We start from the raw sequence: 11,769 nt of genomic DNA, 5'->3' as shown, positions 1-11,769 counted from the left end.
GATTTTGCTCAAAATATAGGATTATAAGGGTATACGGTAATATGGTTTTATAAAACATAGAGGCTACACTTGATGTAATAAGGGTTTTTTGATGAATAAAATTTAACATTCATTCAAAAAAAAAAAGTATACTAGGTGTTTTGCCCGCACATACGAACATAATTTCCTTATGAATATTTATTAGTTTAACTTATTAATTCAAAAACTAACATAATAAGTTATTATCTCCTTGTGAACTCTTTTACTTCTATTGAAGAATATGATTAGATCACATTTGATAACATATAACCGCAAAACTACGGAAATGGAGCAAGCTTTCCATACCAAGCTTTAAAAGTTAAAATATACAAGTCCTTCTTAAGCTTGCATATGGTTAAAATACTCTCGTGATTGAAGACAAAATCATTTCTCCATTTTGTTATCAACCTCACCATTTATAAAATCATTCTTCACATATAACTGCCATAACCTCCAACTAAAACTTGTAGCTAAAGATATGAGTAAGCGTACAATTGTAATCTTTGTTACTGGGCTGAAAATCTCATCATAGTTTTCTTCATACTTTTGAAATAACCCTCGAGAAACCAATCCTACTTTGTACTATCAATGCTTCCATCAGCGTTTCGCTTTAATCGATACACACATTTACAAGAGATGAAAATTCTTGGGTTTCAGAACCAAATCACAAATTTCATTTTTCATGTGAGCATCCTTTTTGGTCGTTGATTGGTGATAGAACCACAATTATGTTCCTCTTTTTTTGTCTTGGTCAGTGTCACTCTTTCACCTTGAGTCTATGTTTTAAGACTTTCAATGTGACTTAGAAAATCAATATTATGTTCATCAATCTTGGAGGAACACACACCATCTTCATAAACCAAGACTTGAGGTAGCCCATAGTATTATAAACCTCTTTCAAATAAACCTCACAAGACACTATGTACTTATGTGTCTCCAGATCCATGCCCTTACAGTCTTTCCATTATTGGTTGTAACTGACAAAAATGCACTTCTTTATCTTTGCCTCCAACTTTTTCATTTGAAAGTAGAACACATTTATATAGCCGACTGATCCTATGTTTTATTTGCCTAAGAGAAGTTAAGTCTTAAAGAATATATCCGTCGTAGACTCCCGAATAATACATTGTTTTAACCGTGCTTCCAAAATATATTCCACCTAAACATGAGTATTAATCTCAGAGTAAAGGTTCTTTATCTTGATGAAGAACTATGGAAATTGAAGACTCCCTTTGCTTCGCTTTTGCGAGTTTATTCTCTGCTAGTTGTAGCCTAGCCTCATTATTCTTATTCAAAAGTTGATCTAATGCTTCGAAATATAAATAGCAAGTTTACACCTTGTGACACACTCCAATACACCTGCAGATATGGAACTCTTCAAAGCAAACTCCGCTTTAGCATTTTTCTGTGTTTACTCCTTGGTTGCTTCCGCGGTTGTATCATCTGCCCTTTTTGATGTTGTGCCACTATCGCCAACGCCATTCCATAAGTCCTCACTCACCAACTATGGCTCCATACATGATTTCCATAACTGGTACTTAGATTGGTTTAATATTTACATTTGCAATTCAACAACACGACCCATTGGTTCCATGCTTAAAACTTATTCGAGCTCTCTTTTAACCCCGATCTTGATAATACATGATTATAATGACTCTGATATCATTTAAAAAAGTTTGGATAGTGCTTAGAACTAGTGTAAAACCATAATACCCAAAAAACTCCAAAGGAATAAAAGACCTTTAAAGTATGAATAAGAATATAAAAAAAAAATCAAGAGAAATCTTAAAAGCATTTAAAAAAAAACAAGAGAACTTATGAGAAACACTTTATAACTTTATATTACAAATGATGAGCTGAAGAGATGTTTATAACTTCTTATACATCTTATAAAATATCTAGATTATTCGACCACAACTTTAATTACTTCCTATTATTTTATTAATCTCTAAATTTTTCTACTGCAATATCTAGATTTTATTAGTTTTTTTTTTCCAAATATGACTCAAAATTTGAAGTCAAACACAAACATGACCCATGCTTTTTTTATTTGAAACTTTATTTTGCAATATCCACCCTAGAAACTTGAGTTATTCACAAAAATACTACTACTTTTTTTTTCTTCCAAAACTGAGTGTTTTACTCATTCATCCCCATCTTTCTCATTTATTTATAACATTGCCATTGTCATCAAAGCACCAACCACCATGAACAACCAATTTCAAGCTCTAAAAGCACCTAAAATCAACATATACATCTTTATATCCTCATTTTTCACACACATAAACCATTTCCATTTCACTTTATCTCTGATTTCATCCAAAAATCCTAACGAATTTTTACAAAACTATAAGCTTATTAGAGTTACTTAAGTTCATGATTCATGGTCAAGAATGAGTGAGTAACTTCCATTAAGAAGTTATGTGTACTTGTAAAAGCTAAACTTGAATTTCACCGGATCTAAAAATGATTTTTGAATTTTTTTTTATATATGTTTTGCTAATACGAATTCTAGAGAAGTCTTCAAGTCAATGCATAGGTTAGTTTTGCAATTGACTTTTTATGTGTTTTTTTGCAATTGACTTGTGTGTTTTTTTTGCAATTGACATAGGTCAATGACTTTTTTGTTTTTTTTTTTGTTAACAAAGTAAAATTAGAAGACTTATCTAGAAGTCTTCTAACTTTACTTTGTTAACAAGAAAAATGAGAGGAGTCTTCTCGGATAAACAAGTTATTTTTGAAATTAACCGAAGTTTGTCAGAAATTTGACTTTTCATTAGGGCTGTTCAATATGGTAAAACCGAACCGTACCGAATCGAACCGAACCGAACTAGACAATATGGCTTGGTTTTGGTATATACCATATAAACCGAATGGATATAATTTTATAAAAACCGTAGGATTTGGATATGGTTTAGTATATAACCGATTAAACCGAATAAACCGAACAAAACCAATTAAAAGTAGAAACATGTAAATATGTATCTATTTTATAACAATACATGAAAATCTATTTGTTACATAAATTAAATTTGTGTTAATAACTATTACCATAATTTTATAGTAATAAAGAACCTTAATTTGTAAAATAGTTGAACTATAATTAAATAACAATACATCGCAATTTAGACATCTTATTTTCTAAGTCTTTTTTTGATCTTTTTGCTTTATTTTAGTCTTCACTAAATTAATATGAAGATTATAAATTTGATGGACAATAATTAATGGAAAATTTTCACAACTTTTTTCTGTAAACAAACAGAGTTTTGTGTTCAATTGAAAAAACATGACTTTAATGAACACTAAATAAGGAAGAGTGGAAAAACTTTTCTTTCATATTTATGTTTTGTTTCATATTTTTATTTTCAAAATTTCAAGCTTTGATTTTAGTTATAGATTTGATTATTTTATTTGATGGTAGAATCATTTTTACTTTTTTGTTTATTTATTTGAACATGTAATATATTTTTAATAAATGACTATGTTGACAATATGACTCTAAAATTCATATAATATGATCCCAAACTAAATAATTATGTTTTTTTTGGTATAAAACCGAATAAACCAAAAACCGACGGTATATAAACCGAATCGAACCGAAGTAAATATGGATTTAGAATGGTAGTTATATTTTACTAACCGAAATACCGAAACCGAAAAAAACCAAACCGAAACCGAACCGATATCCGGATTGAACACCCCTACTTTTCATAGAAGACTTCATGAGAGAAAACTTTTCGGGAAATCTTCTTTATTGTTAGATGAAGTCTTCTCACTATCGCAAGAAGTCTGCATAGATTAGTTTTGCAATTGAATTTATTTGATTGTAATTTTTTAAAAATTTTATAAATTACTTTTAAGATCTAATACATGGGAAGACTTCTTGAAGACTTTCGGAAGACTTCGCTTTAGGTGGGAATATGTCAGAAGACTTCTTAGGAAGTCTTCTATAAGTCTTCAAAACCCTAACATAATCAAATAACTAACTAAATAGCAAAAAAACAATTTATTAAACTTAAAATCAACTTAGAAAGTGTTTAATATACACAAAACTAAGCACATGTAGGTCAAAAAAACAATTTTAAGTTAAGATTCCAAAATCTAATCCTAAATAATAACAATACTATAACATATGTTATCAAACCTTAAATCAAAGTCTTCTAAACCCTATAATCAAATAATTAAGCAAAAATAACTTCCGTAAACTTGAAAGAAATTTAGAAAATGTTTAAATCAAGTTATTAGCTAGTCACTAAACACATATAAGTCAAAACTAAAAACAAATTAAAAAGATAAGATTTCAAAATCTAACTCTAAAAATACCAACAATACTATAACATATGTTACCAAACCCTAAACCAAAGATTATCATTACTCAATCTACATTATTCACTCACCTACGTTAATAATAATTCAATTTTAGTAAAACTAAATTACATCATTTATAAATGTCTATTATTACATGATTTCTATTTTTTCCCTTTCAATTTTTTTTTATAAAATTTATAAATTATTATTTTTTATTTAATACATGAGAAAACTTGCCATGGAAGACTTCTGAAAGACTTTGATTTAAGCGAAAAACCTAAATTCTAACCTAAATTCTACTAAAATTCAAGGAGGAACATATCAGAAGACTTCTTAGGAAGTCTTCCAAACCATAACCCCTAATCAAATAATTAACTAAATAGAAAAAAAAATTCACTAAACTTAAAATCAACTTATAAAGTGTTTAATATACAAAAAAATAAACACAAGTAGGTCTATTTTTTTTTCTAAAGTTATGATTCCAAAATTAAACCCTAGAAATATAAACGTTACTATAATATATGTTACCAAACCCTAAATCAAAGCTATCATGACTCAATCTACATTCACTCATCTATGTTGAAAACAATTCAATTTTAGTTAATCTAAATTTACATCATTTATAAATTTTTATGGTTATATGATTTCAATTTTTCTCCCATATAAATATTTTTATAAAAATTTATAAATTATTTTTAAGATCTACTGTATGACACGCGGAGGGTTATAATGGTAAAACTTAATACATGTTTTTTGTTTGTTCATAAGATGATTGTTGTGATTTCACTAGCCTTTTGGGTTACTTTTGCATTTGATTGAATTTAGGGTATATATTTATGTTCAAAATCATGTTTTGAGTTATATTTGGCAATTTTACAAAAATTTATTAAGGGTAACATTGACTTTAACCGCTCTAACTTGTAACGTGAGAGCTCAATTGCAAAAATTCATTTTGCAATTAAAAGTATACTAGGATAAGACATGCACCTTGCGCATGGTGAGTTTATTTGTATATATTATCGACAATTATTTATATATATCTGATCATTTTATTTATTTATATACAATGTTTTTTTGTTGCTATTATATAATTTCTTTCCAATGGACCAGATCAATTTTTATTAAAAAATGTGGAACTAAACTATAATTAATATATCATGGGTTTATCGGATTGGACATTAAACAAACTATTTACAAAAATCTTATTTTTTTCAACCGAACACATTCTTTAAAAAAAAAATGAACAGTACTGTTTCCATAGTTGAATTATTTTGACCTTTATTTTCCATATGGTTTTGAAAGGTTTTAGATCAACCATCAAATTGATACATGTCATTTTAATGTTTTAGTCGTATGCTTAAGGAAAACTTACATTTTTATAATTTAAAGTCGTTTTAAAAAATTCAAAATATAACATATAAGAAAAAACATATAAGAAAAATATAACATATAAGTTTTCCTCATTTTTCTAATTTAAAGTCGTTTAAAAAAAATTAAAATATAATATATAAGGTTTCTTCATTTATTTAATTTAAAGTCATTTTAATATTTTTATTACATAGTTAATGTGATTTTTTTTAATTTTTTAATAATATAAAATTAAAAAAAATGAAGAATGATGCAAAAATTGTTATCAAATCTTTATTATTCATAGTCAGTAATTGCCATATATATTAATCATATTAGATAATTCTGTAGCTTTTATTTAAGGAAAGAAAACATGCTTCTTATATTTTTGGTTTATCTAATGTTCCCTAGTAATTGGATTTGGACCAATACTTTATTCAATTGATTCTTAAGCGTAAGCTAAATTGCCATCATAATTAAGTGACACATAAGCAGAGTCTCTTTTTAATTAGTACAAACTTAAGGTTACAACTTTTTAAATGATCCTCAATTAATATATAGAGAATATATATTAACCAAAAATATAAGAAGCGTATAACATATATATATATATATGTGTATATATATATATAACATTTTTATATTTTTTCTTTGAAAATTTTATCCTTTGATTTTCCAGTATTAAATTTAAGAAAATTTATGTCATATAAAATACTAGTAGAGAAATAATGTTAATGAGGAAGACATATTTTGTAAACCAATTATAGTGGTTTAATGGTTGATATCTGATAACTCCCTCGTTTGATTTGATTTCAAATGGAAACAAATCTGATTTTATTTAAAAGTTGTCATTTTGTTTTAACTTTGATTTATAACCGACCCGGTATATTGATAACTATTATTTATTTCAAAATATAGTTTCCATTTGTGTTTTGCATCAATAACTACATATAAGCTATTTTCAATGAATTTCATTAGATGAATCAAATATTCTAGAGGAATTATAAAATTTTGAGATTTCATTGTTATTTGTTTATGAATTTTAAAATCTAAGTAGAATCTATTGTTATTGGAGTGAAGAATTTTAAATCTCAATCAAAATCCTTTATTATTAGAAAATTTTAGTTTTCATTGATTTTAGGATTCTATTAAAATCTATTAGTATTGAGATGTAATTTTTTTTGTTTTTACATATAAGACTCGATTTTGAGAATATCATCTATATCCATAAATTTTTTAAAATCTATGTAATAAAATAAATTCACATACAAAAACACACAAAATTGAAGAGCGAAATAATACAGATCAGAACTTTATTACTACAATCCCATTTTCATGCAAACAGTTTGAAGTATTTGGATTTTTTCTAAAAAAAGAAAAAGAGAAATAACAAATTTGTGTGTTGTCCCAATATTGAAGGGTTCTCCTGATTTCACTCTAATGCAAACCATATCTTGCATCATTTGTTTTCCATCTCTCTATTGACAATCTTTGTTTTCCTTATTTTCCCCGGATTTTCCGTTTTGTTGAACCGCTGCTGCAACTATGATTCTCAACATTTGTTTGCTCTTGAATAGTAAAACCTTGTTGCGTTTGTTTCTATAGAATTTGCCAACTTCTTCACCGAATTCACAATCTTTTTGGGGTTTAGAAGAACCCCTTTTGGTTTCTTGCCGCAAAAACTTAGATTTGCATTCATCTCGATTAATCTGTGCAAGTGATAGAGAGAGCTTTGATGCTTGGTGCAAGGTCATGTTTTAAATCATTGTAGAGTAGTAGGATATTTGCGTGCGTAAACCAAGGCAGAGTTATTTATTATTATGGGCTGCATTTGCTCTAAAGGTGCAGCAGAGGAAGCAGACGATCTTTCATCTCATCGTCATCAGAAAGGAAAAGAGTATTGGAACAAATCTTCCTCAGTGCAACTGATTGCTCCTCTGCCTTCAAGTAAAGATGATTTCTCGCACAAAGCCGTAGATGGAAGCTCTGGTGGTGGACGAAGAGCGAGCGGTTTGATTGTTCCTATAGATGATAGTCACGATGGTAAAACAACGATCATAGAGAGACCTTCGAGGTCTCATCGAGGAAGAAGAGTTTCAGACAATGGCAAAGGAGGAGGATTGATTATTTCGAAAGTACCTCGTAGCGCAGAGGCAGAGCTTATTGCTGCTGGATGGCCTTATTGGTTAACCTCTGTTGCAGGGGAAGCCATAAAAGGTTGGGTTCCTCGCCGTGCAGATTCCTTTGAGAAGCTTGACAAAGTTAGTAGTCTCTTTCAACTTTTCATTTGTCTGAATCATACAGTGTATTGGTTTGTAATGATATTGTATTTATTTTTTTTACAGATAGGACAAGGGACTTATAGTATTGTGTATAAGGCTCAGGATCTTGAGACGGGCCAAATAGTGGCGATGAAGAAGGTGCGGTTTGCTAACATGGATCCGGAAAGTGTGAGGTTTATGGCTAGAGAAATCAACATTTTGCGCAAACTAGATCATCCAAATGTTATGAAGCTTAAGTGTCTTGTCACTTCAAAGCTATCAGGTAGCTTGCATCTTGTTTTTGATTACATGGAGCATGATCTTTCAGGTCTCGCCCTTAGGCCTGGTGTCAAATTCACCGAGCCACAGGTACTTTAATAAAAGCTTCCGTCAATTACTCTCACCCATGTTGGTTCTCTAAGACTAACAAATCAAATTTCACTATTCTCTGTGATTAGATCAAGTGTTTTATGAAACAACTTCTTTGTGGACTTGAGCATTGTCATAGCCGCGGAATTCTTCACCGTGACATCAAGGGTTCGAACCTTTTGGTGAACAATGATGGTGTTCTCAAGATTGGAGATTTTGGTCTAGCCAGTTTTTATAATCCGGATCATGAACAGCCGCTCACTAGCCGTGTAGTCACATTGTGGTATAGAGCACCTGAGCTTCTACTGGGATCTACAGACTATGGACCAGGCATTGATCTCTGGAGCGTTGGTTGCATTCTAGCAGAACTCTTTGTAGGTAAACCAATCATGCCAGGAAGAACTGAGGTAAGTTATAAGATTTAGATTATGTGTATCATGAGTCCATACTTTTTTTTTAGCCTATAACCATTGGTTTTAAACTGATATTGTATCTTGCAGGTGGAGCAAATGCATAAGATCTTTAAGCTGTGCGGTTCACCATCTGAAGACTTTTGGGAAACAACAAAGTTCCCACAGGCGACAAGTTACAGACCGCAACATCCTTATAAGCGTGTCCTACTAGAAACGTTCAAGAACTTACCATCTTCTTCTCTAGCTCTACTTGATAGGCTTTTATCTGTAGAACCAGAGAAAAGATGCTCAGCTTCTTCTACTCTATTGAGTGAGGTAATGTGCCCTCTTCTTGTTTGTTAACATTTTTGAGTGAGGTAATGATTATCTTATTCATCTCTCTAGTTCTTTACGACCGAGCCACTCCCATGTCACATCTCAAGTTTGCCCAAGTATCCTCCAAGCAAGGAACTTGATGCAAAGAAGCGCAACGAAGAAGCAAAAAGGTGAGAGAGTATGCAATGAGAGGTCCCTGGATGATGCATGATCAGAGAGATCCTAAACAAACTTTTCATTTTTGCAAAATTTCAGGAAGAAAGCAGAAGCTGTGAAGTGGCGTGGACACGAATCTGCGAGAAGAGGTGGAAGAGACTCCAAGGTAACACCGGAGTTCATGGCTTCAGGGCACTCTAATGTCTCAATCAACACCCCATATGGGTTCAAGAAAGAGAATGGAAGAGGAAAGCTCTTTTCTGCTTCAAGTTCGGTGATCCATCCAAGCTTAACCGCAACATTGAATAAGAATAAAAGCTCTAGGAGCAGTGTAGGAGAGGTGAGAGCTAATCGTTCCAACAATGTGCCTGTTATAACATGGGGCTACTCATCTAGCTCTTCGCAAAAGGAAAGTGTACCATCACGAGAACCCACAACGGTAATAACTGAATTGATTTCAACTCTTTAACTCTTCTTCCTTCCTTCCTTCCTGTTAAATAATGTTTTCTTGATATATTGTTTCAGAGATATATGCGAAAGAAGAACAGAATGCACTGTTCGGGTCCGTTGATGCCTCCTGGTGGCAACATTGAAGACATGATGAAAGATCACGAGAGACGAATCCAAGAAGCTGTACGCAAGTCCCGCCTTGAGAAATCTGTAACAAAGAAATCTGTCAAAGCATGTGCTTAAGCAATGAAACAAGATAGAAATTGATGATACACGAACTAGATGATTTCATAACTTTGAGTCACAGATTGCCTCCCAAGTTCTATTATGGCAAACCTATGTTTCATGCTCTCTGCTATTTCTTTTGGTTAGGGAAGCAAACAGATGTGCATATTAAGAACTACTCCTTTAGTAAGTCAATTTATAGATAGAAGTTATACATTTGGCTTAATAGAGAATATATATATATAAAAAGCCTTAGTTCTCTTAGAAACTAGGCATCAATTTCAAAACTAGTACATATCCAGCTTGGGTATCCGGCTCAGCTCTGAGTATTGACCGCCCATTAACTGCAAATCTCTTGCCACAAGTTTTCTGGTGAAGCTCCGCATATTAAATCGGAGCTGCAAGCGGCAACATGCCAGTAATCTGATTCGATTTTTTCTCTGAGCTGATGTAGCTGCCAACCGGCATAACCAACAAAGAATCTAAAGTCCTGTGGCTTAAGAATTCCCTTTTACAAGTACTGAAGCTTCATCCAAAGTGTTCCGAGCACCAAAGTTTAGTCCCGGCATGACTTCTTCAAACCCATGTATCTTGGTTTTCAACAGGAATAAAGCCGTGCGAAGGTTTTGGGTTGCCCGAAACCAATCCTATAAATTTCTTCGATAAAAATAATAATACAAATTACTAGAGAAAATAAATATATATAAAAAAAACTAATAAACAAAATGATAATTATATAATATTTTTTATTTTTATTTCAAAACAGTTATTGTAAAGTTTTTACTATTAAATTTTATAAATATTTTTAGATAAAGTGATGAAATTAATTAATTTTTATGCCATGATCAAACAAATATAAAATTTTATCAACTTTACATTTTTGAAAATATTTTAATAATGCATTGAAAACTATAACCACCAACCAATCTAATTACTCTAATTCTTTAATAATTAACCATTTCTATATTTTTGTTACTTAGGAAACCATGTTTTCATTATATTTCCATGTTTTTTTTTTAATTCTAACTATCAGATTTCTTTGTTTTTATAATTATATTATGCCTTTAATTTGTTAATAATAAATGATGTCTTTGATTTGTAATTTTTTTCCTGTCCAATTGTTTTTTTTTTTGCACATATTGGAGAGCAAGGAGCATAGCCAGGCTACCTCTGAAGCTGTATTTGCAACCGCTCTATATTCTTCTCCCGTTGATGAACGAGCAACTCCTTTCTGCTTCTTAGAAGACCACGAAAATGGGTTTCTTCCTAGGTAGATGATGTAGGAATTTGTTAAGACGTAAGAAGAAGCCTTGACTGCGAGTGCCAGCCAGATATCATAATACACGTTTTGCTGCTTGCCAATGCTCCATAATCGGCTGATGCATGAACTGTGATAGACGTGTAACAACATAGGAGAGGTCAGGTCTGGTGGAGGCCAAATACTGGAGGCTATCAAGAAGAGAACGATAAGGGGCATCATCAGCTAGAAGGTTTCCACCAGCAAGCGTCAGTTTCGGTGAAGTTGGCAATGGCGTGGAGACTACCTTGGCATCTCCCATGTTATGTTTACTGAGTATATCATTGACATACTTCCTCTGCATTAGATGAAGTCCTTGAGGTGTCCTGATCGCTTCGATTCCCAAGTAGTGGATATCAACCGGATCTTTTATAAAGAATCTTTCAGCAAAGGATTTTATGACTTGTTGAACAACAACTAAGTCACTGCAAGTTACCAGTATGTCATCGACTTATACAAGAACATATGTGACAGTGTGACCATGAGTGTGAACGAAGAGAGATGCGTCAGCAGATGAGTTGATGAAGCCAATCGTGAGAAGATGGTGTTTGAGTGAGAGATACCAAGAGCGTGGAGCTTGTTTTAGACCACATATTGGCTTCTGGAAGCG

General features: G+C 31.6%; 1 protein-coding gene across 1 annotated transcript; it reads left to right on the top strand.

Moving 5' to 3' along the window:
* The first annotated feature begins 7,493 nt into the window (after nt 1-7,493).
* Nucleotides 7,494-9,909, top strand: LOC125609566 (probable serine/threonine-protein kinase At1g54610). Its single transcript, XM_048781068.1, has 6 exons — nt 7,494-8,303; nt 8,393-8,710; nt 8,804-9,031; nt 9,101-9,201; nt 9,287-9,626; nt 9,713-9,909. Exons 1-6 carry the CDS (start codon nt 7,494-7,496, stop codon nt 9,878-9,880), a joined length of 1,965 nt encoding a protein of 654 aa, XP_048637025.1. The 3' UTR covers nt 9,881-9,909.
* Nucleotides 9,910-11,769: the final 1,860 nt, after the last annotated feature.

The sequence above is a fragment of the Brassica napus genome, chromosome A5 (genome assembly GCF_020379485.1).
Source record: "Brassica napus cultivar Da-Ae chromosome A5, Da-Ae, whole genome shotgun sequence".
NCBI lineage: Eukaryota > Viridiplantae > Streptophyta > Magnoliopsida > Brassicales > Brassicaceae > Brassica > Brassica napus.
The sequence above is the reverse complement of the archived record's forward strand: the minus strand, read 5'-3'. Positions and strand labels throughout refer to the sequence as shown.